Source organism: Trachypithecus francoisi, unplaced genomic scaffold, assembly GCF_009764315.1.
Source record: "Trachypithecus francoisi isolate TF-2019V2 unplaced genomic scaffold, Tfra_2.0 Lachesis_group5, whole genome shotgun sequence".
Taxonomy (NCBI): domain Eukaryota; kingdom Metazoa; phylum Chordata; class Mammalia; order Primates; family Cercopithecidae; genus Trachypithecus; species Trachypithecus francoisi.
Genome location: NW_022681470.1, coordinates 143,391,709 through 143,407,205, shown reverse-complemented (window position 1 = coordinate 143,407,205; position 15,497 = coordinate 143,391,709). Strand labels below are relative to the sequence as shown.

At 56.2% G+C, this 15,497-nt stretch overlaps 1 protein-coding gene across 3 annotated transcripts in view; it reads right to left on the bottom strand.

The window, feature by feature from the left end:
• Window positions 1-15,007, bottom strand: part of MLLT1 (MLLT1 super elongation complex subunit) — a 73,861-nt gene extending 58,854 nt beyond the window's left edge. Inside the window, exons 1-2 of one of the 3 annotated variants that reach the window (XM_033199883.1) lie at window positions 14,767-15,007; window positions 5,596-5,776 (exon numbers count right to left, since the gene is read on the bottom strand). In XM_033199883.1, the coding sequence (XP_033055774.1) occupies window positions 5,596-5,776; window positions 14,767-14,778 (193 nt within the window). In that variant the 5' untranslated portion in view covers window positions 14,779-15,007. Of the gene's footprint in view, window positions 1-5,595; window positions 5,777-6,041; window positions 6,982-14,766 lie in introns of those variants that run through there. The other 2 variants (XM_033199881.1, XM_033199882.1) reach the window with 2 other exon arrangements.
• Between the last annotated feature and the right edge of the window lie 490 nt (window positions 15,008-15,497).

The window sequence follows — 15,497 nt, the reverse complement described above, 5'->3', positions numbered from 1 at the left end:
TGGGCAACAAGAGCGAAACTCCGTCTCAACAACAACAAAAAAAGTTTTGGATCTTGGCCAGGCACGGTGACTCACGCCTGTAATCCCAGCATTTTGGGAGGCCACAGCGGGCGGATCGTGAGGTCAACAGATTGAGATCATCCTGACCTACATGGTGAAACCCCGTCTCTCCTAAAAATACAAAAATTAGCCAGGCGTGTTGGTGGGGGCTTGTAGTCCTAGCTACTCAGGAGGCTGAGGCAGGAGAATCGCTTGAACCTGGGAAGTGGAGGTTGCAGTGAGCCAAGAATGCGCCACTGCACTCCAGCCTGGACGACAGAGTGAGACTCCGTTTCAAAAAAAGTTTTGGATCTTAAGCCGGGCATGGTGGTTCATGACTGTAATCCCAGCATTTTGGGAGGCCGAGGTGGGAAGATTTTTTTTTTTTTTTTTTTTTGAGACGGAGTCTCGCTCTGTCGCCCAGGCTGGAGTGCAGTGGCCGGATCTCAGCTCACTGCAAGCTCCGCCTCCCGGGTTTACGCCATTCTCCTGCCTCAGCCTCCCGAGTAGCTGGGACTACAGGCGCCCGCCACCTCGCCCAGCTAGTTTTTTTTTTTTTGTATTTTTTAGTAGAGACGGGGTTTCGCCATGTTAGCTAGGTTGGTCTCGATCTCCTGACCTCGCGATCCACCCGTCTCGGCCTCCCAAAGTGCTGGGATTACAGGCTTGAGCCACCGCGCCCGGCCGAGGTGGGAAGATTTTAAGCCCGAGAGTCCAAGACCAACTTGGGGAACATGGTGAAATCCTGTCTCTACAAAAAATAAAAAAGCTGGGTATGGTGGTGGGCCAGTAGTCTCAGCTACTTGGGAGGTTGAGGCAGGAGGACTGCTTGAGCCCAAAGATTGAGGCTGCAGCGAGCTGTGATCGCAACACTGCACTCCAGTCTGGGTGGGTGGCAGAGCGAGATTCTGTTTCCAAAAAAAAAAAAAAAAAGTTTTGGATTTCAGATTTTCAGCTTAGGGATTCTCGACCTGTAATTCGCAAACCACAAAATTACACCCAACCAACCATTCCACTGTGAGAAGATAATAATGGCATTTTCTTTTTTTTTTTTTTGAGACGGAGTCTCGCTCTGCCGCCCAGGCTGGAGTGCTGTGGCCGCATCTCAGCTCACTGCAAGCTCCGCCTCCCAGGTTCACACCATTCTCCTGCCTCAGCCTCCCGAGTAGCTGGGACTACAGGCAACCACCACCTCGCCTGGCTAATTTTTTGTATTTTTTAGTAGAGATGGGGTTTCACCATGTTAGCCAGGATGGTCTCGATCTCCTGACCTCGTGATCCGCCCGTCTCGGCCTCCCAAAGTGCTGGGATTACAGGCTTGAGCCACTGCGCCCGGCCCAATAATGGCATTTTCAAACATGCTAGGACTCAAAGGGTTTACTGCCCACATGTCTGTCTGTCTTTTTTTTTTGAGACAGAGTTTCTCTCTGTCACCCAGGCTGGACTGCAGTGGCACGATCTCGGCTCACTGAAACCTCCGCCTCCCAGGTTCAAGCGATTTTCCTGCCTCAGCCTCCCGAGTAGCTGGGATTACAGGCGCCTGTCACCGCCCCTGGCTAAATTTTTGTAATTTCAGTAGAGATGGGGTTTCGCCATGTTGGCTAGACTGGTCTTGAACTCCTGACCTCAGGTGATCCACCTGCCTCGGCCTCCCAAAGTTCTGGGATTACAGGCGTGAGCCACTGAGCCTGGCCAGAAATGTCTTAAGTAATTAATCTCTTGGGATATTACTTGAGAAACTGCTCTACCAAAACGAGAAAATAAATCAAAACGAGAAAATAAACCAAAACATAGGCCAATAAACAAACCACCTCAGGAGAACAGGAGAGAAAAGGCCCAGGGTGGTGGCTAAAGGGGTGGCTGGAGAACAGTCCACTGTAATCAGAGAAGGAAGGCACAGAGAACCAGCATGAAACACTCAGAGGACTTCACAAAACAAGCCAGAAAGCCAAGTGAGGCGGCTCACACCTGTAATCCCAGCTACTCCTGAGTCAGAGGTGGGAGGACTGCTTGAGCCCAAGGAGCTGGAGTCCAGTCTGGGCAACAACATAGCGACATCCCATCTCTAAAAGAATTTTTTTTTTTTTTTTGAGACATAGTTCGCTCTGTCGCCCAGGCTAGAGTGCACTGGCATGATCTCGGCTCACTGCAACCTCCGCATCCTGGGTTCAAGCGACTCTGCTGCCTCAGCCTCCTAAGTAGCTGGGACTACAGGCATGAGCCACCACAGCCAGCTAATTTTTTTGCATTTTTAGTAGAGACAGAGTTTCAGCATATTGGCCAGACTGGTCTTGAACTCTTGACCTCAGGTGATCCACCCGTCTCGGCCTCCCAAAGTGCTGGGATTACACGCATGAGCCACCACGCCCAGCCAAAAAATGTAAAAAAAAAAAAAAAAAAGCCACAGAATAAATGAAATGATTGAGAGAATGGGGGAAAATGAAGGTATTGATAAAGACACAACACAAAAAGGAGAAGTAAGGGGGGATTCCCAAAGTCACAGACCACATAAGCAAGCTCAAATAGGGCCAAATTTTAACCAAAAATGACCAAAAAGAACCCGTCTGCCATGGACCTGACTTGGAGCCTCCTCCCTGGAGTGGCCCAGAGTTCGGGAAACGGAAAACAGAGGCCGAATGAAGTCCTGCCGTCCCAACCAGCCTGACAGTGGCAGCGTCAAACACGTCAACGCTGCCTACTGCTAGTTCCCAACTCTTACAGTCAATCTATAACCGGGGAGTGAAGGTCTTGGTCTTCATCAACAAGCTTAACAACATCCAGTGTAGCCTCAAAAGGAGGGGTGCAGCAGGGTCAAAAAAAGACAGGGTGCTGGTGGCCTTGCCTTCCTTAGTGGAGAGCCAGAAAACACTAACAAAAGCTGATCAGGGACAAGGGTCCATTCAGTCATCAAACACTTAGTAAGCACCTACTGTATCCCTGCAGGCACCGAGCATGTACAGCAAACAAAACTGATAGAAACCTCTTACTTGGGGTGGGGAGACGGATGGACAAGATAAGGAAGTAATATGTACAAGATGTTAAGATGGTGCTAAGGAGAAAACCAAAGCAGAAAAAAAAGGCTAAGAAGCATATGGCTGTGTGGGTGTATTGGGCAAAGAAACTGCGAGTTAGCCCAGGCAGCCAGAGGACTCCCTAAAAAGGGTGACGTGGGACTCTTCTGTGAAGGATCCCAAAGGTAAACAGGCTCACATCATCATTCAAGAGTCACAAAGACGACCAACGCAAAAGCGAGTCACTGGACTATTAAAAACTTAGAGAAGACAGTGGGTAAAAGGGGTACTTTGGGATAAATTCTAACCCTTCAAGCTGGTAAATCAGTAAGCATTGTCTACATTTTCAAGAAATAAGCAAATGAGCTGCTGTTAAGACAGTCCAGAGAGGGCTAGGAAGATGGCCCCCGGGGAGGGAGGACTAAGGAGGCCAGGAACAGCAACTTTGTACCTTACATGTTTCTGCCCAGTTTGATTTGTGATAATGTAAGCCGCCTAGGAAGTAAAAGATACTTTTTAAGTACCTCAAGTATCATTCCAGAGGCTGGAGTGCTTTAAGAGGATCACTCCCTCTCTCAAGTTTTATTCAATGCAACAGTGTGTGAGCTGGGAATTTACTTTCTGATACATTTGATGGGGCTGCTATCTGTCTCCAGGCCCCACAGACAGACTACAACAAACAGGGCTCAGTTACTAATTTAAAGGCTGCCTACAAACTGACACTGAAGCCTGGCATGGTGGCATGCGCCTGCCAGGAGCTCAAGGCCAGCCTGGGCAACACAGCGAGCGAGACCTCATCTCTTTAAAAACAAACAAAAAACTAAAAACGAACCCTTGAGAGTGAGCCCCACTCATCACCCCATCTTCCAGGTACCTAGAGCTTGGAGAAGGTGCTGTGTCAACATGGTGGGGAACAAAGGTGAAATCAACAGTCTCAAAGTGGATGGAAATCAGCGTCCAGGGCCCATCCCTGTGCTCCGGGGACAGAGAAAAAGGGAGTGGGGGAGGGGGTTGGTGAAGGAGAAGCGGAGTGGATGCCGCCAGAGAAAGGAAAGAGGGCCTGGTGCAGGAGGGGCAGCCAGGCTTCTGCTCTGCCGACGTGGCGCGAAAGCAGCCACAGGCGACACCCACGCGAGCGGGCATGGCCGTGCACCAATAAAAACAGGCCGCACTGGCAGTGGCCGGACCCAGCCCACGGGCCAGCCTGCCCACCCTGCTGTAAGCACAGGCAGCAGCCTGCCCCCTGGGCCCATCTCCCTGTCTGCACAAGAGGGCTGTGGCGAGTAGAAAACGTGATCCTGCGCACAGAGGGCTGGGCAGGAAGTGCTCGATAGATGGCACGTGTCCCCACAATTAGGAAGCGCTTTATAAATATCTGCCGCTGTCAGGAGCCTCCGCGGCCATCCTCTAAGAGGCTTAAAGAGGGAGGAAGGAAAAGGGGAGAAGGTGAAGACTCAGGAAAGGAGAAATGCAGAGGCAAAGGGGAGCTGCAGGCTGAGGGAATTGGAGGTGAGCGTCCCTTCAGAATGAAAAGCTTCTACTGCTGTCAAGGCCCGTCACTTCCCCACTAGGCTGCAAACCACTCACAGGCTCAGGGCCAGGGTCCCGGCTCCAGGGAAGCTCTTGCTTCAACCTAAGCACACCCACACTTGTGCACGGCTCACCTCCGGTAGCCCCTGGAGCTCCCAGGACCCCCATATTGCAGGGTAGAGGGATCACCAGCCCAGCCAGGGCTCTCCTGACCCTGAAGCGGTTTGCTACAGCAAGTCCCTCATTCCTTTATCAGCACATCACTCAAGAAGTATTTCTCAAACCCCTGTGATGCGCCAGGCCCCGGGCTTCACACTGGGGACTCAGCAGTAAGAAAAGCAGATGCGGCCCCAGCCCTGATGGCACTCACCAGACCACCACCTCACTCTCCAATTCCACACCACAGTCTTCCCCTGGGGCTCACTTCCCCGGGAGGGCTTCCCTGATCATAAATTGGGTGAGCTCCTGCCTCTGCCCCGTCACACTGCACCCTCAGGAAGGCCAGGGCCCCCACGCCACAGGTGACAGAATACACGAGTGAGGCACTCGTGCTGAACCAATGACAGTCTGAGGCTTGAAGGGAGAGGGAAGACACGGAAGAGAAAAGATAGTGGTGACATGAGCTCCCGCATTCTTTCTGCCCCAGATATTCGGAATTCTTCACACAGCACCCCCAAGCAAACACAGGGCCAGCTGGCCACTTTCTGATCACTCACCAGCTGGCTGACTTCACCTTTCCCACCCGTGCCCACCTAGCTGTGCTCCCTGGCTGCTTCCCAGAGCCCGAGTCTAAATCACGACACGACAGACCGCCACCACCTCCTTCAGTTTTTCCTACAACTAACTCAACAGCTGGAGGTGACGCGGCTCCAATGACCCCACGCCGAGGGACGCAAGCCGGAACCTCACGGTTGGGGGGTCCTGCTGCTCCTGAGGGAGGGGTGGAGCCTGGCCGTGGGAGGAGTGAAGTCAGACGGGTCCGTGTTGTGGGCACTGGGGGCTTGGGGCCACTCACCGCGTCTGGGCTTGGGAAAGCTGTCGTGCAGCCAGAAGACCACCTTCTCCACGAAGTGCTGGATGTCACATTGCTCGGGGCCGCGCACAAACACCATCCAGTCGTGAGTGAACCCCTCCGTGGTGGGCTTCTTGCGCAGTTGGGCACGGTGCCCCAGCTCTAACCTCACCTGGACGGTGCACTGGAGGGAGAGAGAGGTGGGGAGACCAGGTCAGCACACGGCTCCAAGCAGGGGACCATCCCCTCACCCACAGAGAACTTTCGATAAAGACCTCCAGCAGTGCCCCAAGCTCTCAACCCAGTGAGGAGCACACAGACAGCTTCCTAGCGTGCCAGCCCCTTGGCGCGGATGCCCCGTGCCTTCTCCCCTCCATACTCCCACGCAGGCCCTGCGTCTCCTCCCATCCACCCCCTCATCCTCAATTCCACCCGCACAGCCTCCTCACCAGTCCCCAGCTCAGCCCAGCTCACTCCTGCCTCGGGGCCACTGCACTGGCCTAGGATGCTCTGCTCCTGAGAGTTCCGACGCTGGCGCCTCTTGTCACTGGGCTCTCAGCTGGACCGTGCCTCTGCAGGGAAGCCTCCCCTGACCACCGATCCGAAAGCATCCACCACCGCTCCCATCACTCTTTATCATAGAGGATGCTCTTCCCAGCACTCGCATTATCAAAAGTCATCTTGCTGATGGCTGTCGGTGTCTCTGCCACCTAAGCTTGCTGACACCAGCATTTTCATTCCCACGCACGCATCACAGCGCCTCCCGGAGGCCCCTCTCCTTCCCCTAAGTCATCAGCTACAACACTGGCTTTCCGTTTCAAGAGCAGAATGGGAGGTTCCCGAGGAGATGGCAGAGGCCAGCCTGCGGCCCCCTGGTGAGTGGTCCCAGGTGGACCCTTGGCCTGGGCAGCCCAGCCCCCTCCACTAAGCAAATGTCATATCTGACACTTAGGTCTGAAATACAAGGCAGCTCAGGCCAGTTCCACGTTACTGAACACAAAGCCGCATGCCTTCAAAGCACTCTTCATACCTAGGTTGGCCAAAACCACCAACAGGGAACCTACAGTAAATATCCACCCTGCTTTGTAAAAACCTCCCTGGACTTTTCAGATACGGCCCTGACACCTACTATCAAATACAAGAATGTTACAAAATAAAGCTGCGGCCAAGTACACACTTGCTTCTAAGTGCTGAGATAGCCGGGAGACAGCCAGACCGTGGCCTGAGTCCCACGCCCTCGCCCGACAGAGCCGCCCTCCCAGGCCCCAGACCAGACAGTTCCCATCTGCACCTTTCCACGCCATCGCTCGGCAACTGGCCAGGTGTGTCCCAGTGGCTGCAATCCCTCCAGTACCTGTCTATTCTTTGGCATTCCGAGGCCTCGTTCAGACCCCGCTACCTGGCTGAGTGCCCCGGCGCCTGGCTGGCCTCCCTCCCTCTCCGTCCCCCTCTCTGAGATCTCAGTTGTCACGCGATTAGAGCCGCTGGGGCAGGCAGATCCTATCACCCCCACCCCTGCCCGCCATGTTAAAGCTTTCCAAGGCTTGTCACTCCCTCAGTAGGAAGCCCGAGCCCTGTGTACATCTTCCATGCATGTATTTCCTCAAGTCTGAGACACTCGTCTCTTTTCACGTCCTAACCCTTTTGAAGTCAGAGTCCAGCCTGCACCCACAGGAGCACACGTGCACACACACAGAAGCTGCGCCTGAGTTGGTGGCGCTGTCTTGGTATCTCAGAGTCCCGGAACTGAGGAAATGCAGGAAACGCACACATTCCAGCTCAGTCCTACAGCCAGCCCCAGACACACCAGGAACATCCACCCCATCTCTCTTCATCTCTTCTAGTGCCGCAGCCTGGGTGCCCTAAGCTCATTTCAAAACCCTACTCATCTCGAGTCCTGGCTCACACACCGCCCTCCTTCCAGGGCCCTTTCTGGTAGCCACGCTGGAGAACAACCCTGAGTCCCCGCAGAAGCCTGTGGGCAGCTCCACGGGAGCTCATTCATCCCACCCCCTGCTCCTGGGTAGTTGACGGCAGCCCCCAGGGCCCCTGTGAACTCTCTGAGGGCAGGGACTACATCTCGTTCGTCCTCTCACCCTCTATCTTGAAACCACGGGACAGGAGGCCTGGACGATGCGGGATTAATTAAACCAGAGAGCCTCTCAGGTCAGGGAGTTCTGAATGTTGCTTTCGGAGAGGGCAGGGCCACGGTGGCAGATGAGGACAGGCCAGTTCCAGAGTGTGGAAGAACTGACCGGAGGGGCTGAGGGCTCTGTGCGCACAGCAAGTTAGGTATAAGAAATGAGGCAGAGGTATGCAATTTGTATTTGGCAACTTAAAAAGTAAATTAAAACGTACATGATATAAATATACAATTTTTGTCAACTAAAAATTAATTTTTAAAAGGAAATGGGGCAGAGGGGCTTCCCTTGGCTCAGGACGATTATCCCTCTGGAGTTCCCTGGGAAAAGAGGGTGGGGACTCCCTAGGGACCAGGCACACTGCAGGGGGTGCCTGGGATCGGGCCAGAGTGTCCAGGTCGGACACAAAAGAAATAACCCGTGGTAAGTGGATGATGGACACGGGAAACGGGCTCAGAGTCAAAGACCCCCGGCCCTCTGTGTACCGCCTGGGGTGCAGGCAGAAAAGGACAAATGGCAAACTAACGGCAACTCAAGCCCATGAGGAGGCAACCAGAGGGAGTGGCTGGAAAAAGGGGTGAACACAGCCTGAAGCCAGAGAACTGACAGGACCCGACGGTGGAGGACATTCAGGTGACTCCAAGATCCAGGAAGCAGGGACATCGACATCGACAACCTCAGTGTGGGAAGAAAGTGGGGATGGATGGAAGACCAGGCACTCTCATAAACCCCGGCGCTGCGGATTCATGAGGATCTTAGGTAAAAGCACCCCCACCAAACACACGAGGTGAGGGCTGAGCGTCGGCACAGCAATACTCAGGCCAAGCGCAAGCGTCTCTCGGAACAGCACGGCACCCCAACAAACCCAAAACAACACTGACATTAGCCCCAATCGGCTGTGATCACCCTCTACGCTTACACGAGTGGGCCTCTGCCTTTTTCTCTAGAAAACAGGAAGGCAACCCCTGTCCCGCTGGGAGCATTACAGGTGAAAACTAAATCTACATATACATCATGGGAACAGCACCAGGATGTGGGAGAATGGCCCCTGCTTCTGTGGAGCTGACTCCCACACAATGACAGCGTCTCCTCGGAATCACTTATTCACTGACCCGGCCACTCAGACCTCGGCCGACTTCCCGGCATTTTTGATGACAGGGAGTTCCTACTCAGGGCACGCAGGCGGCAGAGCAGTTATTGTGAAAGAGTGAAAGACCGTGGTTCCACTGGCGAGGGGAGGATGGAAGCACCAGAACTCCGCTGCAGTGGCCAAAGTAAACAGGAAGGTTCCGAGGCAGCGATGGGTCATCTTCGCAGCCGGCAGGCCAGGCCCAAAGCGCTGCCCGGGCGACATCGATGCCCTGGGGGCTGGCGCCAACTTGAGCCTCAACACCCACGGTTAAGGGCACACCCCAGACTCAGCCAACAGATGCGAAGTTTGGGGGCCTGGCCTGCTGCACCCAGGGGACTGTGGAGCACTGAGGGGGGCACTCCCCGGAAGGGTGGGATAACACAGAGTCTCTGCTGTTGTAGTAAAAAAGGAATCACGGATTCAGTAAGACGCTCAAGCCACGTCAACAAGAAGCGGCGCCCCGGCCAACGCCTTTGACTTGTCAGGTCATGATAATTTATTAGCACAGCTAAGCCAATTCCACAGCCAAGGGTAACCACCCTCCTCCCCCCACGCCACCTGGACTCTTTCCCTGGCCATTAGGACCAAAGAATTGAAGCTAATCAATTAGCTGTCTCTCTAGGAAGGGTGCCTGGCTGCAGAGGTTAACTGACAGGCTCGCTAGAATGTCTTAGAATGAATGCATCTGATTGGTCAGTAGCTCTCCCCCAACTTTATCCCAGCAAGTTCCTTCAAGGCACCAGGAACGCCTGCTGCTGGGAGGCCACTTTTTTGGAACCTCTGGACTGGATGGCTGGAAATGAGCCGGGCGCTTTGGTCTCGAGGATTTCCACTTCCCTGCACCTCTGAGATCACCCTGACACCCACTCCCCAACAAAAGCCCTGGATAAAGGGGAACCTTCCAGGACTGTCCCGGAAAGAGCTGTCCATCGCACTGCTGGGAAATCACCTGAAAGACAGCGGACGGAGGGATGGGCACGAGCGCTCCAAGGGCCATCTGGGGACAGTTAGGCTTGGGCAGAGGGCCTCAGCTGGGACACTGCCTTTTCTCCAGGCCAGCTGGCAGAGGGCACGTGGAACCAAAGGGCCCAAATCCCAAATCGGGCAAACCAGGCAAACAGCCCCTGGAGGGCAGCTTCCCTGCGGCTTTCTCAGTGCAGCGTGTGCATCTCCCCAGGTGTGGGCTGCAGCGGCCCTCGCCCGGCAAAGAGCCCCGAGCCAGCCAGGTTCCAACAGCTTCGCACAATTCCTTCAGCCCATGCACCGCACGCCCTTCCTGCAAGCCCTGAAGACAGGCCTTCAACAACCAGTTTATCTGAAGGTTTCCCTGGTCTTGTGGTGGGAATTCTCAATAGATGCCCTTCCTCCGGGAACCTGCCCTTCGCCCAGTGGTGTCATGATGCCTGGAGTTTGGCTACTGCATCTAATTCCCTCGTAGGCAACGATCCCCCCCGCCCCCCGCAGGAGGGGAGAGCACTGAGGAGTCTTTTCCCCTTTCAGCCTGAATTGGTTTTGAGGTCCTCCTGGGCTGAGCATGTGCATGTGTGTGAGCCACACATGCACACACAGGAAGAGGTGACGAGGTTCGGGCAATCCCACGGAGACCCAATAAAACACCCTGTGGAACCTTCTCCCGCCAGGTCCGGTGGGGGCCCTCAGTGGTAACCACTGAATTCGAACGTAAGACGGACCGGGAAAGATGGGTACCCCTCTGTGACAGTCCTCTGAAGCGGAGAGCTGCCCACTCGGAGGGCAGGGGCCTCTCCCTGACAGGTACACGGGGTCCTGGTTCCCTGACTGCTGGCACACTGGGGCTGGGGGCCAGCACCTCCACCCTTCTTCTGGCTGCATCGTCCTAGTCCCTCTGATCCAAGGTACAATGACAAAGCGATGAGACGGCACTCAATGAATTTCTCTCTGGAAACTCTCTAAGAGAGGTGTGCAGACCACCTGGAAATGCAAATTCCCCTTTATAGGGCCTGCAGGTTCCTGGTAAGACTGACTCTCTGAGCACACTGTCAGTGGAGGCCTGGGCCAGACTGTTTACAAACTAGGGCCCCAAAGATGTGTAGACAGTGTACCTCCAGCGGGGAGCGGGAGGAGCCTTGGTGGACTTTCTGAAGGCGAACAACCCCAATAAAAGCATCTGTCACCAGACCAGGTGGGCCTGGCTGCAAACGGACTGATTCCGTTAACTTGTATTTAACCAGCAGCTGGCAAAGCTGAGTGCAAAACCTCCTGTGACGACCCACAACGGGCATAAAGGGAAACGGGACTCTGGTCCCTGCCCTCAACTGCTTCACAGTGTAATCACTTTAGGACAAAAAAACTGGCAGGTCAGCTTTCCAGGGAGACGCTTCAGAGCTGGGAGCAGGCGGGAAATCTGTCACACCTCAGACAGCGACCTGGGGAATTCGGAGCTTTTCGGGCAGGTTTGGGGAACCAGCCGAGTTGCAAGAGGAAGACTCTACTCAGCCTTGCCTACTGGTAGGACTTCCTGAGACTGCATTTCCGCATCTGTGAAATGGGTCCCTGGCATCAGAGACAAACTTTCCCTGCTGAAGAACATCGTTGCGAGGCAGCTGCCCTCAAATCCAAACCCAGGAGAGCATGTGCAAGACCAGCAAGCAGCAATTCAAGTGTGGGGGTGCTCCCTGGTCCTTCTGAAGAACGTGACCGCCCAGATGCTGACACCACCTCCCAGCTCCCTAGGCAGCCCCAGGCCCCGTGACCTGCTCTCAGGCCCTTTCCCAATCTCTTCGGCATCTGCTCAGCCTTATCCTTGTCACGTCCCAGTCCCCTCCCCCGGCCCCAGCCCAGGAAACAAACCACACTCCTTCCAGACATAACCCTTAAGTGAGCAGGGAACTCGCTCATCCCCCTGCCAAAAAAAACACAAATGCCACAGACAACGCCAGCACAGACTTGGGGCGGAGGGGGTCAAACATGCGGGTTACAGTTGGGGCAAAGAGAACAAGAAAGGCGTTTTCCTGGCCATGGGGAAAAAGATGTCAATGTTGAGAAGCTGGGAGCCCAGAGCACAGTGGGAAATCCTGCTTCGTAGGGGGGGTCTGAAAGTCCTAGAAAGTAAAAGAGGAAGGCAGAAAGAGAACCAAAGCTTCCCAAAGCCGGCGACTGGGTGGAAAGCCATGCTGTTTCCCACTATACTGAGGCACTAACATTTTGTGGCATCTGGGGGGCTAGTGGGAGCGGAGGCCCAGGTTCTGCTGGATTCAAAGCATTTTCCCTGTGCCAAGAGTCCCGCAGGGACACTGACCGCCAACTCATCTGCTTGGGTAAAAGATACCATTCTCTCCTGTTTCTCCAGGGGCCTCCTGCTCTGAGGAAGGGACAGGGCCCTTGGGCCTCTCTCAAACTTGCACGAAGGCTTTGCTGGGGAAGGAGAATCAGACTTTGGGTCCAAACACACTTCCCTCTGGGAGCCGCTTCCCTTGCAAATACTTCTGCAAGGAGGGAGACCATCACCATGGATGGAACTTTCGGCGATGATGGAAATGCCTCTGCATTGCCCGACACAGTGGTCAGTAGCTCAGTAATGGTGGTTACTGAGTGCTTAAAACATGGCTGGTGAGATGGAGGAACTGAAGTTGTCATTCGAGTTAGTTTAAATGTAAATCAGCCACAGATGCTGGTGACTGTGGTACTGGGCAGTGCAAAGCCAGCTCTCTCCCATGCCTGTCTACCTCAGTGAGACCTTTATCTCTCTCCGTCGCAGACCAGGAATGCCACCCATTTCCATCATCCCACTTACATAAGTGACAGCCACACAGACCTCCAGGGTCCCACACATCACGAGGGGAACAGACATGCTTCAGCCTAGGACATCTCTGCCGGTGACTAAGGAAGGAGGGCAGGGGCCATACCCTATGCCTCTGTGTGCCCAATGGGACTTGCCAGAGTCAGGCTTCATTGAAAGTGGACACTAAAGGTACATTTCATTTGGGCTTTTAACTCGATACCAGATCGCAAGCAACAAGCTCTGTCCCTTCAACGGAAATCAACTCACACCATGCCGTGGAAATCCACCAATCAACTGCTGCAAACTCTTCCTTACCTCTTAAGAGGAAGGCAGCAACATCCAAATCAGACGGGAAGCCATTGAAATTGGGTACCAGAAGCATGAGCCACCTGTCTCCATGACCCTGTGCCACAGGCGCCCAGATGGGCAGGAGGGAGGTTCCCTGCCCCCCACCCATGAAACCACACAGCCAGACAGTGCCACCTTAGTGGCGCCAGCAGCCAGGGACGCCCCAACCTGCCCTTTCTAACGGCGGAGATTTCGGCTGCCACCCCCACAGCCCCACGACACCTTTCCTGGCCTGGCGCCCCTGAAAGCCAGGGCAGCCGGGGAGGAGGAAGAAATGATCCCATGTTGGGGGCCAGCAATGGTTCTGGACTTGAGGAAGAGGGGTACGGGCTTGTGTATTGGAGAAGACGCAGCGCAGAGTTGGGTAAAAGGGGTACCAGGGTGCAGGAAGACCTCGTGTTTATGAGAACCAACACAGACCAATGGGGAGGGGCCGTCTGGAGCGTTTAGGGAGGCTGGGGAACCCACCCACCCTGGGTTTCAACTGAGACTCTAAGATCCTGGGGGAAAAAAAACCAGAAAATGAGGTGGAAGGAGGTCGAGAGAGTAGTGGCTGAGACATCAGGACTGATCAGGATGAGGGGCGTTAGATGAAGTGGGAGATCCTGAAGGCGAAGGTTGTGCAGGAGACTGCAGGACTGTGTCATGACAAACCAGCCTGGGAGGGAGATCTGGACTGGGGTGAAATGTGGGGAAGCCTAAATCAGGATCCCAGGGACGGACAGGGCCCAAACTGAGGGCAACAGCAGGCAATCAGTGACTCAAAGGTCTGGGGCATCCAGATCAGAAAAGCAACTGCTCCTGGTCCTGGTCGCAGAGCAGAGGGTCTGAAGGTGAAAGAGACAGCCCCACCAGGTCTAAGGCAGAGTGACCAGGGCCTGAAACTAGAAGGGGGCTGAGGCAGCAGGGAGGGTCAAAGAAGTCTGAAAAAGCAAGTACAAACAGAGGTGACACTCCAAACAGGCCTGAGTCCCTGCAGCAAAAGACAGACGGCCGGGGTCCTAGGGAGTCTGAGGAGCTCAGGCCAGGGCTGGGGTTGGAGGAGAAAGGGTTGCTCTGGCTGCAGCCGGGGCAGGATCAGAGGGGAGAGAAGGCTCAGGCCCAGGTAGCGGGTGGGTGGAAATAAATCTTAGGCTAGGCCTGGGTTCAAGGAAGAGAGACGCCGCAGAGCAGGGTCTCAGGGGGCCGGGGACGCCTCATATCTGAGCTGAGGTTGAAGGGAGGACAGGCAGCAGGTTGGGGACTCAGGGAGTCTGAGGCGACTCCGGGCCAAGGGTCCAGACAGGAAAGGAGACAGTGACTGGCCCTGGACCCAGAGAGAAAAAGGTCTACAGGACAGATCCCAGGGGTCCTGGGAGGGGTCTGGACAGGGCCAAGATCCCAGGAAGTGCCTGGAAGGAGCTCTGGGCCAGGCTGAAGTCCGGAGAGCTGTCTTGAGGTCCCTAAGCCGGACTGGGGTCCCCAGGGGCGTCCCAGGTGGATGCAGATCGGACTGGGGTTCCGAGAGGTCTCCCGGGGGACTCCGAGCCAGGCTGGGGGGTTCCTAGGGGCGTCCCAGGGAGCTCCGGACCTGGCTCGGGTCCCGAAGGGGGTCCCCGGCGCTCTGGCCGGGCCGGGGTCGCGGATGGGGGAGGGGCGCCCCCGCCCCACATAAAGGCCCGGGGAGCAGCGGGCGCGCACAAAGCGAGCGGGCGGGCGCGGAGCGGGGAGGCCGGGACCGGGGAGGGCCGGGCGGGCCGGCGGGCGGGAGGGGGCCGGGCGGGCTGCGCTGGGGCGGCGCGGCCGCTCCTCACCTGATTGTCCATGGCTGGCGCCCCGCCCCGCCCCCGGGCCCCGCGTCGCTCGCCGCCGCCGCCGCCGCCGCCGCCGCTCAACGCCGCCCCGCCGCCCTCATTGTCTGTCAAGCGCCGCCGCCGCCGCCGCCGCCGCCGATCCCGGCCGCCCGCTCGCCCGCCAGCCCCGCGGAACCGGAAACCACCGCCAGCCCGGGTCGCGCACCGATCACGGGCCCCCGCCGCCGACTAGGGCCCGCCGCATCGACTGACAGCCACCTGGGCCAATCGACGGCGCGGACGGCCGCTCGTGGCGCGGGACTTCCTGCCTGGCGGGGGTCTGCCGAGCTGCGGTCGGAGGGACGAAACCCGCAGCCAATGGGAGGCCGGGACCGGAGGGGCGGGAGGAGGGAGGGAGGGAGGCGCGAGGCGAGCCTGGTGGAGGGGAGCGCGAGGTGTGCGCCGCACGTGGAGGGGGGCGGGGGCGGGACGGGCGCTCCGCGCCTGCGCGCTGTGGCCCGCAGGGGGCGCTGCCTCGTGGCTGGAGCCTCCAGGGCGGGAGCGTTTCGGGGCTGCAACTGAGGTTACTGGTTCGAGCCCTGGGGAGGGATCCCCCAGGGTCCCCGTTAGGGACACTTTTGTTTCCTGACCGCATGATGCTGCTATGTGATGGAATGAGCCCTGGGTTCTGGAACTGGAGATTAATATTTTTTTTTTTTTGAGACGCGGTCTCCCTCTGTCGCCCAGGCTGG